At 37.1% G+C, this 19,218-nt stretch overlaps 1 protein-coding gene across 1 annotated transcript in view; it reads left to right on the top strand.

Moving 5' to 3' along the window:
• The window catches only part of ZC3H12B (zinc finger CCCH-type containing 12B), an 82,934-nt gene extending 67,901 nt beyond the window's left edge, over positions 1-15,033 (top strand). The window contains exons 3-5 of the mRNA XM_045796687.1: positions 11,427-11,661; positions 12,351-12,457; positions 13,613-15,033. Of these exons, the coding sequence (XP_045652643.1) occupies positions 11,427-11,661; positions 12,351-12,457; positions 13,613-15,033 (1,763 nt within the window). The remainder of the gene's footprint in view (positions 1-11,426; positions 11,662-12,350; positions 12,458-13,612) is intronic.
• The last annotated feature ends 4,185 nt before the right edge of the window (positions 15,034-19,218 follow it).

Raw genomic sequence — 19,218 nt, 5'->3', positions numbered from 1 at the left:
GTGCAGAAGCCTAGACTGAAAGGGGAAGCTACTCAAACACAATAGCCAGATGCAAGAAACACACATAGGAAAATCCCATGTAGTGCCAGGTTCTGGTGAATAAGGGATACTGCACTGCAGGGCACTACTTTAGAAAGCTACTACTTTCAGGAACAGAGAGCATAGCTGAGTTTTCTAACACAGAGAGGTAGATAAAATGAGGAGACAGACAAATTTGTCCCAAACGAAAGAACAGGAGAAAATCATAGCAGAATGAAGCAAGACAGAAATAAGTAATATGCCTGATAGAGAATTTAAAGTAAGATCATAAAAATGTGCACTGGACTTGACACTACAGTGGACAGCATCAGTGAGATCCTTAACACAGAGATTTTTAAAAAAGGAACCAATCAGAGATGAAGAACTCAATAAATGAAATAAAATGCAATATTTGGAATAAACAGTAGAATACAAGAAGCAGAGGAATGTATTAGTGATCTGGAGTTTAGAGTAATGAAAAACAATCAAGCTGAACATATAAGAGACAAATAAATACTGCATAATGAGAGTAGATTAAGAAAACTCAGTGACTCCATCAGGCACAGTAACATTTGCATTTTAGGGGTCCCAGAAGGAGAAGAGAGAAAAATGTGGGCAGAAAATTTATTTAAAGAAATAATAGCTGAAAACACCCTTAATCTGAGAAAGGAAACATATCCAGATGTAGGAGGCAGAGAGAAACCTGATCAAAATCAAAAGCAGATCCACACCAAAACATATTGTAATTAGAATGGCAAAATGTAGTGATAAAGAAAAAAATTTTAAAGCAGCAAGACAAAAGAGACAGTTATATATAAGAGAATCCCCATAAGGCTATCAGTGGATTTTTCAGCAGAATCTTTGCAAGCCAGAAGAGAGTGGCATGATATATTCAAATTGCTGAATAGAAAACATCAGAAGCCAAGAATACTCCACCCAGTGAAACTGTCATTCAGAATAGAAGGAGAGAGAGTTTCCCAGACAAATAAAAATTAAAGGAGTTCATGACCACTAAACCATCCTTGCGAGAAATATTAAAAGGAACACTTTGAGTGCAAAGGAAAGACCAAGGTAACAATATGAAAGTAGGAAACACAAAATAAGTAAAAAATAATTATTTCTATAAAAAATCAGTCAAGGAACTCACAAAATAAATTATGACAACATACACCTAAAATGTTGGGAGGACAGGAGTAAAGAATGGGTTCAAACTTAAATGACCATCAACTTAATATAGACTGCTATATACAGAAGATATTATATATAAATGTAATGGTAACCACAAATCAAAAACCACTAATAGATATGCAAAGAATAAAGAGAAAAAAATCAAACGTATCATTAAAGAAAACAAATAATGACAGAGAACAAGAGAAGAAAGGATCACAGAAAAACATCAGAAACAACCACAAAACACAAAACAAAATGGCAATAAATACATATCTATCAATAATTACTTTGAATGTAAACGGAATAAATGCTCCAATTGAAAGGCTGTCAGAATGGATAAAAAAACCCCAACAAGATCCATCTATATGCTACTTGCTTGAAACTCATTTTAGACCTAAAGACACCTGAATATTGAAAGTGAGGGTTTGGAGAAACATCCATCATGCAAATGGATGTCAAAAAAAAGCTGGAGTAGCAATACTTATATCAGACAAAATAGATTTTAAAACAGAGACAGTAAAAAGACAAAAAAAGACACTATATGATAATAAAGGGGGCAAACAGGAAGACATAACAATTGTAAAAATTTAAGTACCCAACATGGGAGAACCTAAATACATAAAATAGTTAATAATAAACACGAACTAATCAAGAGTAATACAATAAGAGTGGGGGACTTTAATACCCCACTTATATCAACAGGAAGATCAACAAATAAGAAAATCAACTAGGAAACAGTGGCTTTGATGACACATTGGGCCAGGTGGATTTAACAAATATAGTTAGAATATTGCATCCTAAAACAGCAGAACACACATTCTTTTCAGGTGCAAATGAAACATTTTCCAGAATAGATCACATATTAGGCCACAAAACAGGTCTCAACAATTCAAAAATATCAAAATCATACCATGCATCTATTCTCACCACAACGCTATGAAACTAGAAATCAACCAAAAGAAAGAAAAAAATCTAAAAAGAACACAAATACATGGAGGTTAAATAATACGCTATTAACAATGAATAGATTAAGCATGAAGTCGTAAAAGAAATCCACAAATACATGGAAACAAATGAAAATGAAAGCACGATGGTCCAAAATCTGTGGAATGCAGCAAAAGCAGCTCTAAAAGGGAAGTTTATAGCAATACAGGCATACCTCAAGAAACCAGAAAAATCTCAAATGACAAAACAAGTAATAAAATGGCAATAATGCATAACTATTAATAATTACTTTGAATGTAAACATACTAAATGTCCCAATCAAAAGATATAGAGTGTCAGAATGGATTAAAAAAAAAAACAAGACCCATCTATATGCTGTCTACATGAGATTCATTTTATTTTATTATTTTTTATTTTATTTATTTTTTAAATATTTTTTATTATATTATGTTAGTCACCATACAGTACATCCCTGGGTTTTTTTCTTTTTATTATATTTTTAAATTTTTTTTATTATATTATGTTAGTCACCATACAGTACATCACTGGTTTCTGATGCAAAGTTCAATGATTCATTAGTTGCGTATAACACCCAGTGCACCATGCAATATGTGCCCTCCTTACTACCCATCACCAGTCTATCCCATTCCCCCACCCCCCTCCCCTCTGAAGCCCTCAGTTTGTTTCTCAGAGTCCATAGTCTTTTATGCTTCATTCCTCCTTCTGATTACCCCCCTTTCTTTATCCCTTTCTTCTCCTACCAATTTTCCTAGTTCTTATGTTCCATACATGAGAGAAACCATATGATAATTGTCTTTCTCTGCTTGACTTATTTTGCTTAGCATTATCTCCTCCAGTGCCATCCATGTTGCAGCAAATGTTGAGAAATCGTTCTTTTTGATAGCTGAATAATATTCCGTTGTATATATGGACCACAACTTCTTAATCCAGTCATCTGTTGAAGGGCATCTCAGCTCCTTCCATGATTTAGCTATTGTGGACAATGCTGCTATGAACATTGGGTTGCATATGGCCCTTCTCTTCACTACGTCTGTATCTTTGGGGTAAATACCCAGTAGTGCAATGGCTGGATCATAGGGTAGCTCAAGTTTTAACTTTCTAAGGGACCTCCACGCTGTTTTCCAGAGTGGCTGTACCAACTTGCATTCCCACCAACAATATAGGAGGGATCCCCTTTCTCCACATCCTCTCCAACAATTGTTGTTTCTTGCCTGGTCAATTTTTGCCATTTTTTTTTTTTGAGTGGTGATGAAACTTTTATTTATTTATTTATTTAGGATGGAAAGCATATGATTTTATTTATTTTATTTTATTTATTTTTTAATGATTTTTTATTATATTATGTTAGTCACCATACAGTACATCCCCGGTTTCTGATGTAAGGCTCGATGATTCATTAGTTGTGTAATTTTTGCCATTCTAACTGGCATAAGGTAGTATCTTAGTGTGGTATTGATTTGAATTTCCCTGATGGCTAATGATTTTGAACATTTTTTCAGTGTCTGTTAGCCATTTGTATGTCTTCATCGGAAAATTGTCTGTTCATATCTTCTGCCCATTTTATGATTTGTTTATTTGCTTCTTGTGTATTGAATTTGAGAAGTTCTTTGTAGATCTTGGATACCAGTCTTTTATCTGTAGTGTCATTTACAAATATATTCTCCCATTCCGTGGGCTGCCTCTTAGTTTTTTTGACTGTTGCCTTGGCTGTACAGAAGCTTTTTATCTTGATGAAGTCCCACAAGTTCATTTTCTCTTTTGTTTTTCTTGCCTTTGGAGGTGTGTCATGAAAAAGGTTGCTTTGGCTGATGTTGTAGAGGTTGCTGCCTATGTTCTCCTCTAGGATTTTGATGGATTCCTGTCTCACATCGAGGTCTTTCATCCATGTAGAGTTTATCTTTGTGTATGGTGTGAGAGAGTGGTCAAGCTTCATTCTTTTGCATGTACCTGTCCAATTTTGCCATCACCATTTATTGAAGAGACTGTCTTTTTTCCACTGGATGGTTTTTCCTGCTTTGTCAAAAATTAGTTGCCCAAAGAGCCGAGGTTCCATTTCTGGATTCTCTATTCTGTTCCATTGGTCTATGTGTCTGTTTTTGTGCCAGTACCATGCTGTCTTTGTGATCACAGCTTTGTAGTATGGCTTGAAATCCGGCATTGTGATGCCCCCAGCTTTGTTTTAAACCTAAAGACACTGGTATATTGAAAGTAAAGGGGTGGAGAAACATTTAGCATGCAAATAGATGTCAAAAGAAAGCCAGAGTAGCAAAACTTACATCAGAAACACTAAAGTTCAAAACAAAGACTGTAAAAGGAGACAAAGAGGGCAAAATATAATCATAAAGGGAACAAACCAACAAGAAGATCTAATTAATGTAAATATTTGTGCCACTAACATGGGAGCACCAAATACATAATCAATTACTAACAAACAAAAAGGAACTAATTGATAATAACACAATAATAGCAGGGACTTTAACACCCCACTTATATCAATGGACAGATCATTTAAACAGAAAATCAACAAGGAAACAATGGCCTTGAATGACACACTGGACCAGAGAGACTTTACAGATATATTCAGAACATTCCATCTTACAACAGCACACTACATATTTTTTTTCAAGTGTACATGGAACATTCTACAGAATAGATCATATTAGGTCAAAACCAGGCCTCAACAAATACAAAAAGAGTGGATTCATACCATGCACCTTTTCTTACCACAGTTCTATGAAACTAGAAGTCAACCACAAGAAAAAAATCTGGAAAGACCATAAATATATGGAAGTTAAGCAACATGCTACTGAACAATGAAAGGATCAACCAGGAAATCAAACAGGCAATTAAAAATGGAAATAAATAAAAATGAAAACACAATGTTACAAAACTTTTGGGATGCAACAAAAGCAGTCCTAAGAGGGAAGTATATAGCAATATAGGCCTACCTCAAGAAGCAAAGAAACATCCCAAATAAACAACCTAACCTTACACCTAAAGGAGCTAGAAAAAGGACAAAAATGAAGCCTAAATCCAGCAGAAGGTAGGAAGCAATAAATATTAAAGCAGAAATAAATTATATAGAAAAATTTAAAAAATAACAATGGAATAGAACAATGAAACCAGGAGCTGGTTCTTTGAAAATATTAAAATTGATAAACCTATAGCCAGAATTATCAAAAAGGAAAGAGAAAGGACCCAAATAAATAAAATCACAAATGAGAGAGCAGAAATAACAACCAACACCACAGAAATGTGAACGATTATAAAAGAATATTATAAAAACTATATGACAACAAATTGGACAATCTGGAAGAAATAGACGAATTCCTACCAACATATAAACTGCCAAAACTAAAACAGTAAGAATTACAAAACTTGAACAGACCAATAAACAACAAAGAAATTGAATCAGTAATCAGAAAACTCCCAACAAACAAAAGTCCAGGCCCAGATGGTTTCACAGGGGAATTCTAACAAACTTGTAAAAACCACTTTCTGAATACCTACTCTTTTGAAACTATTCAAAAAACTAGAAAATGAACAAAAACTTCCAAATTCATTCTATGAGGCCAGCATTACCCTGATATCAAAACCAGATAAAGACTCCACTAAAAAATAAAGAGAACTACAGGCCAATATCCCTGATGAACATGGATGCAAACATTCTCAATAAAAAAGTAGCAAACTGGATGCAACAATACAATAAAAGAATCATTCACCAAGATCAAGTGGGATTTATTCTTGGGTTGCAAGAGTGGTTCAATATTTGCAAATCAATAAATATGACACAACCACACTAAGAAAAGAAAGGATAAGGACCATATGATCATTTCAATAGATGTGGAAAAAGCATTTGAAAAGCACAACATCCATTCTTGATAACAACCCTCAACAAAGTAGACTTAGAGGGAAATACCTCAACATAATAAAGGCCATCTATGAAAAACCAACAGCTAGTATCATCCTCCATGGGGATGGATGGTCAGAAACAAGACAGGGATGTCCATTCTCATCACTGTTATTTAACATAGTATTAGAAGTCCTAGCCTCAGCTATCAGACAACAAGAAGAAATAAAAGGATTCCAAATAGGCAAAAAAGAAGTACAACTTTCACTATTCACAGATGACACAGTCCCCTATATAGAAAACCAGAAAAACTCCACCAAAAAACTGATAGAACTGATAAATGAATTCAGTAAAGTTGCAGGATACAAAATCAATGTTCAGGAATCTGTTGCATTTCTATACACCAATAATGAAGCAGCAGAAAGAGAAATTAAAGAATCAATCCCATTTACAATTGCACCCAAAACAGTAAGATACCTAGGTAAATGACCTATATTCTGAAAAGTACAAAACACTGATGAAAGAAATTGAACATGACACAAAGAAATGGCAAAAACATTCCATGCTCATGGGTTGGAAGAACAAATATTGTTCAAATGCTTATACTATTCAAAGCACATTTAATGCAATCCCTATCAAAATACCACCAGTGTTTTTCACAGACCTAGAAAAAACAATCTTCAAATTTGTATGGAACCACAAAAGACCCTGAGGAGACAAAGCAATCTTGAAAAAGAAAAGCAAAGCTGGAGTCATCACAATTCCAGACATCAAGTTATATCACAAAGCTATAGTAATCAAAACAGTAGGGTGGCACAAAAAAAGACACATAGACCGTTGGAACAGAATAGAAAACCCAGAAAGAAGCCCTCAACTGTATGGTCAATTAACCTTTGACAAAGCAGGAAAGAATATCCGATGGGAAAGAAAAAAACAAAAAGACAGTCTCTTCAGCAAATGATGTTGAGAAAATTGGACAGCAACATATAAAAGAATGAAACTGGACCACTTTCTTGTACCATACACAAAAGCAGATTCAAAATGGACAAAAGGCCTAAATGTGAGGCAGGAAACCATTAAAATACTAGCGGAGAGCACAGGCAGCAATCTCTTGATATTGGCCATAGCAACTTCTTACTAAATATGTCCCCACGAGGCAAGGGAAACAAAAGCAAAAATGAGCTATTGGAACTTCATCAAAATATAAAACATTTATACAGTAAAGGGAACTTCAACAAAACTAAAATGCAACCTAAGGAATGGGGGAAGATATTTGCACATGACATATCTGATAATAGGTTAGTATCCAAAATCTATAAAGAATTTATAAAACTCAACACCACAAAAAACAAATAATCCAATGAAAAAAAATGGGCAGAAGACATTAATAGACATATTTTTCTCCAAAGAAGACATACATATGGCCAACAGACACATGAAAAGATGCTCAACATCACTTATCATCAGGAAAATATGAATCAAAACTACAATGAGATACCACCTCACACCTGTCAGAATGGCTAAAATCAACAACACAAGAAGCAACACTGCTGGCAATGATGTTTATGGAGAGGAACTCTGCTGCAGCATTGGAGGAAATGCAAACTGGTGCAGCCACTCTAGAAAACAGTATGGAGGTTTCTCAAAAAGCTAAAAATTGAACTACCCTAAGATCCAGCAATTGTACTAGTAGGTATTTACCAAAATAATACAAAAATACTAATTTGAAGGGATACATGCACCCTGATGTTTATAGCAGCATTACCTAGAATAGCCAAATTATGGAAAAAGCCCAAATGCTCATTGAATGATGAATGGATAAAAAGATGTGGTGTGTGTGTGTGTGTGTGTGTGTGTGTGTGTGTGTGTGTGTGTGTAATGGAATATTGCTCAGTTGTAAAAAATAATGATATCTTACCATTTGCAATGACGTGGATGGAGCTGGCGAGTATTATGTTAAGAAAAATAAAGCAGTCAGAGAAAGTCAAATACCATATGATTTCACTCATATGTGGAATTTAAGAAACAGAATAAAGGAGCATAGGGAAAAGAAGAGAGAGAGGCAAACCAAGAAATAGACTCTTCTATAAAGAACAAACTGATGGTTACCAGAGGGGAGGTGGTTGGGGGAATGGATTAAATAATTGATGGAGATTAAGAAGTGCAGTTTTTGTGATTTCACCATGTGTTGTATGTAAGTATTGAATTACTATATTGTACACCCAAAACTAATATTACACTGTATGTAACTGGAATTTAAATAAAAACTTTTAAAAAGGGGGAAAAAGAACCATATGATCATTCCAATAGATGCAGAAAAAGTATTTGGCAAAGTACAACACCAATTCATTATAAAAACCCTCAACCAAGTAGGTTTAGAGGGAACATATCTCAAATTAATAAAGGCCATTTATGAAAAACTCACAGCTAAGATGATTCTCAACGGGAAAAAACTGAGAACTTTCCCCCTAAGGTCAGGAACAAGACATGTATGCCCACTCTCACCACTATTATTCAACATAGTACCAGAAGCTATAGCCACAGTAATCAGACAATAAAAAGAAATAAGAGGCATCCAAATCAGTAAGGAAGAAGTAGATTTTCACTATTTGCAGATGACACGATACTCTATATAGAAATCCCGAAAACCTCCAAAAAAACTGCTAGACTGATAAGTGAATTCAGTAATGTTGCAGGATACAAAATCAGTGTACAGAAATCTATTGCATTCCTATACACCAATAATGAAAAAGCAGAAAGAGAAATTAAGAATCCCATTTACACTTGCATTAAAAACAATAAGATACCTAGGAATAAACCTAACCAGAGATAAAAGTCTGTACTCTGAAAAGTATAGAACACTTATGAAAGAACTTGAGGAAGACACAAAGAAATGGAAAACCATTCCATACTCATGGATTGGAAGAAAAAATATTTTTAGGATGTCTATGCTACTCAAAGCAATCTACACATTTAATGCGATCCTTATCAAAATTCAAATAGTATTTTTCAGAGAGCTAGACCAAACAATCTTAAAATTTGTATAGAACCACAAAATACCCTGAAAATCAAAGCAATCTTGAAAAATGAAAGCAAAGCTGAAGGCATCACAATTCTGGACTTCAAGTTATATTATAAAGCTGTAGTGAACAAAACAATATGGTACTGACACAAAAATGACACATAGATCAATGAAACAGGATAGAAAGCCCAGAAATAAACTCACAATTATATATGGTCAATTACTTTTCAATAAAGCAGGAAAGAATATCCAATGGGAAAAAAAAAGCCAGTCTCTTCAATAAATTGTGCTGGGAAAATTGGACAACCACATGCAGAAGAATAAACTGGACTTCTTACACCATACAAAAAATGAATTCAAAATGGATGAAAGACCTAAACGTGAGACAGGAATCCATCAGAATTCTAGAGGAGAACACAAGCAGAAACCTCTTTGACTTATACAACTCAACACCCAAAAAAACCCAATAATCCAATTAAAAAATGCAGGAGAAACGAACAAACATTTCTCCAAAGAAGACATACAGAAGGCCAACAGACCCATGAGAGATGCTCAACATCACTCATCCTCAGGGAAATGCAAATCAAAACTACAATGAGATATCACTTCACACCTGTCAAAATGACTAAAATCAAAAACACAAGAAACAAGTGTTGGCATGGATGTGGAGAAAAAGGAACTCTCTTGCACTATTGGTAGGAATGCAAACTTGTGCAGCCACTGTAGAAAACAGTACGAAAGTTCCTCAAAAAGTTAAAAATAGAACTACCCTATGATCCATTAATCATGCTACTGGGTATTCCCCCCCATACAAAAACAATACCATACCATACCATACAATACAAAAACACTAATTCAAAGAAATACATGCACCTGTACGTTTATAACAACATTATTTACAATAGCCAGGATATGGAAACAGCCCTAGTGTCCATAGATTGATGAATGGATAAAGAAAATGTGGTGTACATATATACAATGGAATATTATTCAGCCATAAGAAAGAATGAAATCTAGTACATCTGAAAGTGATGTAACACTGAAATTAAAATAAAAACTTAAAAATATATATTTATACAAAAAAATGAAATCTTGCCATTTGTAATGACATGAATGGAGGTAGACAGTATAATGCCAAGTGATAAAATTCAGCAGAGAAAGAAATGTCATATAGTTTCACTCTTATGTGGAATTTAAGAAACAAAAGAAACCAGCAAAGGAAAAAAAGAAAGACAAACCAAAAATCACTCATATCTATAGAGAACACGTTGATGGTTACCAGAAGGGAGTTCGGTGGTGTGGATGGGTGAATAGGTGATGGGGAATAAGGAGTGCACTTGTCTTGATGAGCACTGGGTGATGCATGGAATTGTTGAATCACTGTATTTTACACCTGAAACTAATATAGCCTGTAGTATGTTAACTATGCTGGAATTAAAATGTAACAAAAGATGTTGTAATTTTATTTTCTTTTAACATTGAAGGGAAAATCGAATATAACAACAATTAATTTATAATAATGTGTCTAACTAGATTATTTTTATAGCAAAGCAGTTGTAAAGTATAATTTTTAATATTTCTTTATAAAAGAAGGGGCCCACAAAGGCAAACATCCTAAGGTCCACAAAAGTCATGATGGGGCCCTAATGTCAGTAGGATTACTACGTTCACTTAAAAACTATGTGAAGCTAGCTTTTTATAGCATTTGAGAACATATAGACTCTAGTCCTTTGAATCTCTGCTGTTTGCATGATGTGCCAAATAAGAAGGTCAGAATGGCGGTCAGAGCTGTGTTGTGGAGCTGTCTGCAAGTTTCTGAACAGGGTCCCAACCTCATCTGAGAGTGGATCCTGGCCCTGCTCAAGCCCAGCTTATATGCTTTCTTTCCTCAGCAATTAAGAGGCCAAAAGGTAAGGGGGTCAGTACTTAACATGCTACAGCTTTGTTTCCCCCTGAGTTGTGGCCTTCCTTCAGGCAGAAGGCAAAAATATAAGTCCCACAGAGTGATACTTTACCCTCCTCCTGACAGACATATCCTCAGCATACTGCTCTGTTTTCTTCAGCAGCCAAAATCTGCTACTTCCTCCAAAGGGCAAAGCAGTCATCAAGAATGCTAGGATATCAATGTTATTTCTCACTCTTCATGGTAGTTTTTGAAACTTAGATGTCATTGAATCCAGTTCCTTCACTTTACGGAAAACTGAAGTCTGAAGGAGAAGATGACTTGCTTAAGGTCACAATCCAAACTGGTGCCATGGCCAGGGAATAGAAGCCACTTTCTCTCTAAGGGCAAATAACATATTCATCCAGTACCAACTTTTGTACTTGTAATATGAGGATAATGCTGGTAATTTCCAAAGATGGTTTCTACTGTGTGGCATATAATCTATATTTTGACAGATCAAGATATCCTACGTAAACTGGAGAAAGAAAAGATTCTTGTCTTCACACCATCCCGAAGGGTCCAGGGCAGGAGAGTTGTCTGTTATGATGACCGGTTCATAGTCAAATTGGCTTTCGATTCCGACGGCATCATTGTATCTAATGATAACTACCGAGACCTTCAAGTTGAAAAGCCAGAATGGAAGAAGTTTATAGAGGAGCGGTTGCTGATGTATTCTTTTGTGAATGACAAGTACGTTGCTTTCAGTAGGCTCTGAATAGCCTAAATCCAAGTTTCACTAGGAATAGATTATTTCATTTCAATAAACATTTACTGAACACTTACTGTACACTGTGCATTATGCTGATTGCCATAGGATAAGAGGTTGAATAAGAAACAGGACTCACCCTTAAAAGAGGCTCAAAGTGTAGTGGAGAAGAGAGAGAAAGAGAACCACAATGTGTTGTGATAAGCAGTATGGTTAGAATTCTTAAAATTGCCTTGTCTATATGAAATGATAGGAAAAAGCCTCAAACAGGAGATGACATTTGAGATGAAGTTTACAGACAGAAGAAAGGGGACTACTGGGCATTGCAGGTAAAGAGAACATCATGAATAAAGCTATGAAGATGTAAAAGTGGGTTTCCTGTTGGGAAGCCAGCAGGCATATCAGTATGGTTGAAACATATAGTCCACAGAAGAATGATACACTGGAAAAATCATCTTTTGTGTGTGTGTGTGTGTGTGTGTGTGTGTGTGTGTGTGTGTGTGTGTGTGGTCAAGTGAGAATGGAGGGAAGAACTGCTGGCTTAGCTTGAAGTGGAAAGGACAATTAGAAGGCTATGACAATAGCATAGGCAAGGGGTAATGAAGGTCTGAACTCCCGAAGGGGGAGTGGGGATAGAAAGGAAGATGTTTACCTCTTGCTTGTTTGCTTTCAGATTTATGCCTCCAGATGATCCTTTAGGACGCCATGGCCCAAATCTTGAAAATTTCTTGAGAAAGAGACCTGTTGTTCCGGAGCATAAGAAGCAACCATGCCCTTATGGTGAGTACCTATGTGCAGAACTGAGTTCTATACTAAGGGAAACATAAGGACTATAGGAATGCTTATTTCTGAAAGGTTTCCCTTTCAAATGGAAAATCCTAACTTGTCCACTTCCTGGGAGTTAATTAAAGTCTGTGCCTTTATGTATTCCCAGTTAGGCATTTAAAAAAACATTCTAGAAACTGCATGAGGAAAAGGTAACTAGAATTGAAGGAAAGATTGGTTGTCACTTGTTTAAATAATGCACGTGTTCTAGCTGCCTCCATCCTGAGCAGTGTTGCTGGAGGTAGGGAAGTGCAGAAACCCAGATGGCCTATGGAAGCAGAAAGGGCAATGCCAAATTGGATTTGGCCCCAAGAAGGACGTGTCTTTCAAGCAGGTGACTACACTCTCTGTCAACTAATAATACTCTTTTCTTCAGTTCTGTATTTTCCAGTTTGCTTCCAAACTTCATTTTCGTTTGCTTTTTTTAAAATATAGTTTTCCGGAGTGCTTTCGTGACCTTACGCAGGTCCCTCAATACAAAGTTTGTGAGCCTAACAGTGCAACATTGGCTGCCTGGTCTGAGGCTACCTTGCATGTTCACTCTTTCGGATAATCATTTATTTATGGGACATCTTGGGTTTTTTTCTTTTTCTCAATTAATGTTTATTTAAATTAAAGAGTATTTTCATGTTCATTATCTTCATTTAGTCTTCACAATGACTGTATAATATAGGCATAATCATGAACTTTTTTTACAGAAGAGGAAATTGAGGCTCAGAAGGTAACGTCACTTACCAACGTTACATGGCTAGTAAGTGACATAGCTGGAATTGAAACTCAGGTCTGACTGGCTTCCAAGCCTATGCTTTTTGCATTGTACTATGTGGGCTGCTACTACCCTACACCACCTCAGCATGCAGGTTATGCCTAGGCGAAGTTGTGAATTTCAGTTCTTAGCTTTTACACTGCAGTTTCCTCCCCAGCTTTCCACTTCTTCCCTCTCCCCCCCCCTTGATGTTGTCCTGCCTCTCTCATTTTCATGGAGAGTTAATTTTCTTCCTTAAGCCCAAACAGTAAAACTCTAACCTGAGTAACCAGATTGTTACAACAGTTTCTGACAGATTTGCACCAGTATGAGAGAGAGTCTTACCACAAGGCATTATTTTTCAGGCAAAAAATGCACCTATGGCCACAAGTGCAAATACTACCATCCGGAGCGGGCCAACCAACCACAGCGTTCAGTGGCTGATGAGCTCCGCATCAGTGCCAAACTGTCCACAGTGAAAACCGTGAATGAAGGCACCCTGGCCAAGTGTGGCACAGGGCTGTCTAGTGCCAAAGGTGAGACAACCTCAGAAGTCAAACGTGTGGCCCCCAAGCGCCAATCGGATCCCAGCATCCGGTCCATGGCTGTGGAGCCTGAGGAATGGCTGCCCATTGCCCGTAAGCCTGAGGCCAGCTCTGTCCCCTCACTTGTGACTGCCCTAAGTGTCCCCACAATCCCACCCCCCAAAAGCCATGCCGTGAGTGCACTCAACACCCGTTCAGCCAGCAGCCCAGTGCCAGGATCCTCTCATTTCTCCCACCAGAAGGCTTCACTGGAGCACATGGCCAGCATGCAGTACCCCCCAATTCTGGTTACCAACAGCCATGGAAACCCTATTAGCTATGCTGACCAATACCCAAAGTTTGAGTCCTTGGGGGACCACAGCTACTATTCAATGCTGGGCGACTTCTCCAAACTGAACATCAACAGCATGCATAATCGAGAGTACTATGTGGCTGAAGCAGACCGAGGGGTATATCCCCGGAATCCCAACCTCTGTCCTGACAACCGTATGAGCCATACCAGGAACGACAACTATTCCTCTTACAACAACCTGTACTTGGCTGTAGCTGATAGCCATCCTGAAGGCAGTTTGAAGCTGCATCGCTCGGCATCTCAGAACCGTCTTCAGCCTTTTCCTCATGGTTACCATGACGCCTTAACGCGAGTGCAGAGCTATGGCCCAGAGGATTCTAAGCAAGCGCCCCACAAGCAGTCAGTTCCCCACTTAGTTCTGCAAACCCAGCACCCAGCAACTGGAGCATGCTCCAACTGTCCTGGAGACTACCCTATGCCTCCCAATATCCATCCTGGGGCAGCCCCTCAGCCAGGACGTGCCCTTGTAATGACTCGGATGGACAGCATTTCTGACTCCCGCCTCTATGAGAGCAACCCCATGAGGCAAAGACGACCTCCTCTGTGCCGGGAACAACATGCCAGCTGGGACCCATTGCCCTGTGCAACTGATTCCTATGGCTACCACTCCTATCCCTTGAATAACAGCCTCATGCAACCATGCTATGAGCCAGTCATGGTACGGAGCGTGCCTGAAAAGATGGAACAGCTTTGGAGGAATCCTTGGGTTGGAATGTGCAATGATAACAGGGAGCATATGATCCCAGAGCACCAGTATCAGACTTATAAGAACCTCTGCAATATTTTCCCTTCAAACATTGTCCTTGCAGTAATGGAGAAGAATCCCCACACAGCAGATGCCCAACAACTGGCAGCTTTGATTGTTTCTAAGCTTAGGGCTGCTCGTTGACATGACATAGAACTTATTCCTTTATACAAATATAAATATTAATACTAATAATGCATTAATACTATGATAATGGTAACAAATAATTTTGTGTTGCGCTTTTCAAGTTATAGTGTTTATGTTATTTGAAGCGCAAAACAACCCTGTATGGTAAATCTTATTAATGTCTTATTTTCTAGAAAAAGAAACTGAATCTCATTGAGATTAAGTTATTTGCCAAGGTCACGCTGCTAGCAAGTGACCAAACCAGGACTCATACTCAAGTCCTCTGACTCCAAGTCTCATGTTTTTTTGCACGGCACCATGCAATGGAGGACAAAACTCAGGGGGAGAGGTCTAAATGCAAGAAACTCCCAAGGATTCCATTACCAATGTTTTCTTAATCACACATTCTATACTACAAAGTATTGATAATATATCTAATTTAGAGAGCAAGAGCATCAGGATCAAATCATATGTTGAATTAACCTTTTGGGATTAATAGGATATTTAAAGGTATTTAAAAGTAAATGCATAAATTATTGCATGAATATCTGACCATTCGATATCTTTACTAACCAAGCTATAGGGTCACATCAAGGCTTCTAGAGGTATATTTCAAATCTATTGTTAGAAATTATATTGCATGTATAACTATGTATTTAGTTTGAGATGTTTGTGTATCTCCATATAACCTTTTATATAGTGATGATGAGAAGAAAAGCTCTGCACAGTCCTTAGTCTACAGTTGTATAGATCATGAATCTAATTTGATTTTATGTCACATTTCATAGTTACAACTAGTTTTCAAAGTGAAATTACATGCCGATATTTGAATATTGTTTTCTTAGATGTCAGAGCAAACTAGCTCTATTTCCTTTGCACTTTTTACTTGTCAACATTTACTGACAGTTCTTAGCTTTTACGTCTCTTTACCTTAGCAAATTAGGGAACAGATTACAGCCTTCTTCAGAGGAGCTGACGGACAAGCTCAAGTTCCAAGCATAGCAGGTGTGTGCTAGACAACACAGAAGAGTTTGACCAGGACCAAGGGATTTACTACCAGACTCCACTGCCTCTTTCCCAGGAGATATGGCCAAACTTGTGCAGCATTAAATGATGGACACAAGAGCTGCACTCAAGGAGGGTCTAACGGATACTCTTTAGACTTCTGACCTATGCAGTATTCGACATCAAAGGATAAAATGTAATGGAGGACAGTGCACAGACATGTAATCCACTTTCTCCTGCTGTCCACCCTTTGGGCAATAAGGTTGATCATTGATGGAACAGAATTTCTTTAGGAAACAAAACCAGGGGATTTTCTAAGTGGAAAAAGGCAGCTTACAAAAGGGGATGCTACATCTTTGCTAATAGCTGGCTCAGTTATGCACTTCAAATACATGCAAAGAGAATGCACTTACCCTTAGATAATTCTTAAATGCATTAGTAAAGGCAGCAGGACTTGGGGTTGGCACCATTTGCGCAACTAGTATCTTGCTCAGGGTGGAAACTTTGTAGCTAAATGCCTCTAGGCATTTATTGTTTTTGGTTTTTTTTTTTAAGCTGTACTAAATGAACCCCTTTTTAAATCCATTGTATATTAAACATTTTGAACCCTGACCTGCTCACTATTTCTTGAGCTGGAACTTGCTAATTTCTATGATTGTTGGGTTTTGTTTTGTTTTGTTTTTGGTCATGAAAGTTGAAAAGGCCTGGTCTAGGTCTCTTGTTGCTCTGTGAGGTGTGACACTGCCTATAGGTGTTTCTTACTGTGAAACATTCCGCATGTGAGGCTGTAGTCAGGGTTGCTTTTGGTGGTTTGATAATGACTTGCACGCTGCTTTCTGGGTTTGTCTCTGTCCTAGTTGATTAAAACTGCATCTCAACCAGCATTTATCAGTTAACCACAGCTTCATATTCAACTCTTTCCCTCTGATCTTTCCATTTCCCAACATACTGAGGTGTAAAAGTATCTTCTGTCGAGGAATAAAATAGAAAGTGACAGTTGCCACTGAAATGCTTGCAATTCACACAGTTTCACCTAAATTTCACACAAATACCATTTCCTATCTTCAACTTCTTAGACCTTCTGAATCTGTCCCATGTCTAAATCAGTGTATTTGACAATCTTAGATGACTCTACTGCCTTTGTGACAGTTTGTTCATCTTCCTACCAAAATCATCAACGGTACCACAGTATCCACTAGCTGCACAGTTTACAGGGAAACACAAGATTTATCTTGTCAGTTGCAATTTATCTTGAAAACATGTTCATGTTTAGTACTCAGAAAAACTGTAAGCTCCTCCCAACACAGGAAATATTCTTAAGGCAGCATACGTTATTTTTTATTTTCAAAAAACAATTGTCATTCTTCTCATAAAATGTGAATGAACCAAAGTGGTTCAAACTAAAAGCAATGTCTAAATAACCAGAAATGACCTTTTGTTGATACAAATTATATCGTTTTTTTTCCTGATTGTATAAAAAACAAATGTACAAAACCCATAATGAACTAAGTTAGGTACTGACTTTTCACCATGATGTTTCTGGCATTGTATGTCACAGGACAGCAGCCTGGGGGTCATGAGGGAGCTATTTCCAAAGAGCAGTAGCGGTTTATAGACAAAGACAATTTTTCAAGACTTCTTTATTACAATGCACACAACTATTGTGTGTATAGTTTCAAGCATTATATTGTGTAAGTTCTCTTTAGCCTATTAAATTTAATATGTCCCTGCAAAAAGAATTTTGTGTCAAAAGTGTGTTAGTGAATCATCTGCAAGAAGCTACAATTATGAATGCATAAATCTAGCATGGTTTTTAGTGAAGTTATTAGAGAAACATTTTGTTTATACTGAGGTCTACACACCTCTTGACTTTTCCATTTTGTCTGTAATTATAAAACAACAAATACAAAGAAGCATTGTGACCTTCTCAGCTCTCCTGATAATAAAATCAGGCTTCCTTTCTAGGGTTAAGCATATGTCCTTCAGAATACTTACCTCCAAACATTCAGCAGGGGTTATTGCAGAGTGTTTTGTGTGGTTACAAGGACCAGTATATTTTGCAAGAGGTGCTTTGTACTTTTTTCACTGAATTTCTGAACTCATAGCAAATCTGTTCCTGTTCAGGCCTTAGATTTTGTGATTTTTTTTCTTTTTGTGATTTTGTTTTTGCTATTTTTATTTCAACCTGAAGAAGTGTGATTCTGGAGTGGCATGGTCAATCCAGTTACCAGAGCCTTTTCAAAGGTGGCATATAGCCATTGCACTGTCTCTTAAAGTGCAAAGTATGGAAGGGAGAATGACAGATGTCCTATGGAAAGGGTCTGTAAAACTTTTTTTCTTCTAAGTAATAATATAAGTTTTTTTTTCTCTCTCTCTGCTAGTTTCCAGAACTTTGAAAACCCATTTTTTTCTATTTGAGAATAAAGTATCTTTATAAAGTAATTCAAACATTGATAATCATGAACCATTGGCACTGAGCTTTCTTCTAACACAGAAGAGTTCACTTTTAGAGAGGCGCTCAGTTACTGTTCTATCTATGCTGTTAGTATGGGACTTTGTACAACTGCCCTTTTTGAGGGCCGACAATTTCAATACACTTTTACTCTGTGAACCAGGTCTGAAACTGCACAGGGAAAATAATGTTAAGCTATCCAAAGAGCCCTGCTCAGGTGTCCTCCTAATCCTTCTCTGCCTTCCCCTAGTTTTCTTCTCCTCACGTCTGACACTGAGGAGGGCATAGTCTTAAACTGAAGTGGCACTATAGTTAGTTCTCACTGGAAACCAAACCAGTGTATTTTGGGAACCTGCTTGTCTAAAGTAGTCGATGCCTTTGAAAAGACTCAGCATATTCAATGTCTATCATATTGTAGCTAGCTATATACATAGGCAGACTGACTATTTCTAGTCCTGATTTGTATATTACTGAGCTATAGTAGTTTGCTTTATCCATTTGTGGGATTAAACAAATACTGTTGTAAACTTTTATAAAACCTCTTTGGGTTTTTTGTTTGACCCAAACATAATGTAAGTCTCAATGACAAAATACACAAAGCCAACCAGAGGTGAGTGAAAATATATCCCAGTTTTGTCTACCCCTATAATGCAGGTGCAGTGCTTTGCAATGTTCTCACTAGCATGAATGTGTTATGACTACCTAATGAGGTTTTAATTGGTTTCGCCTATAATCATGATTGAAAA

Source organism: Ursus americanus, chromosome X, assembly GCF_024610735.1.
Source record: "Ursus americanus isolate L20-20 chromosome X, mUrsAme1.1.p, whole genome shotgun sequence".
Lineage (NCBI taxonomy): Eukaryota > Metazoa > Chordata > Mammalia > Carnivora > Ursidae > Ursus > Ursus americanus.
This window is presented reverse-complemented; position numbering and strand designations above follow the sequence as displayed.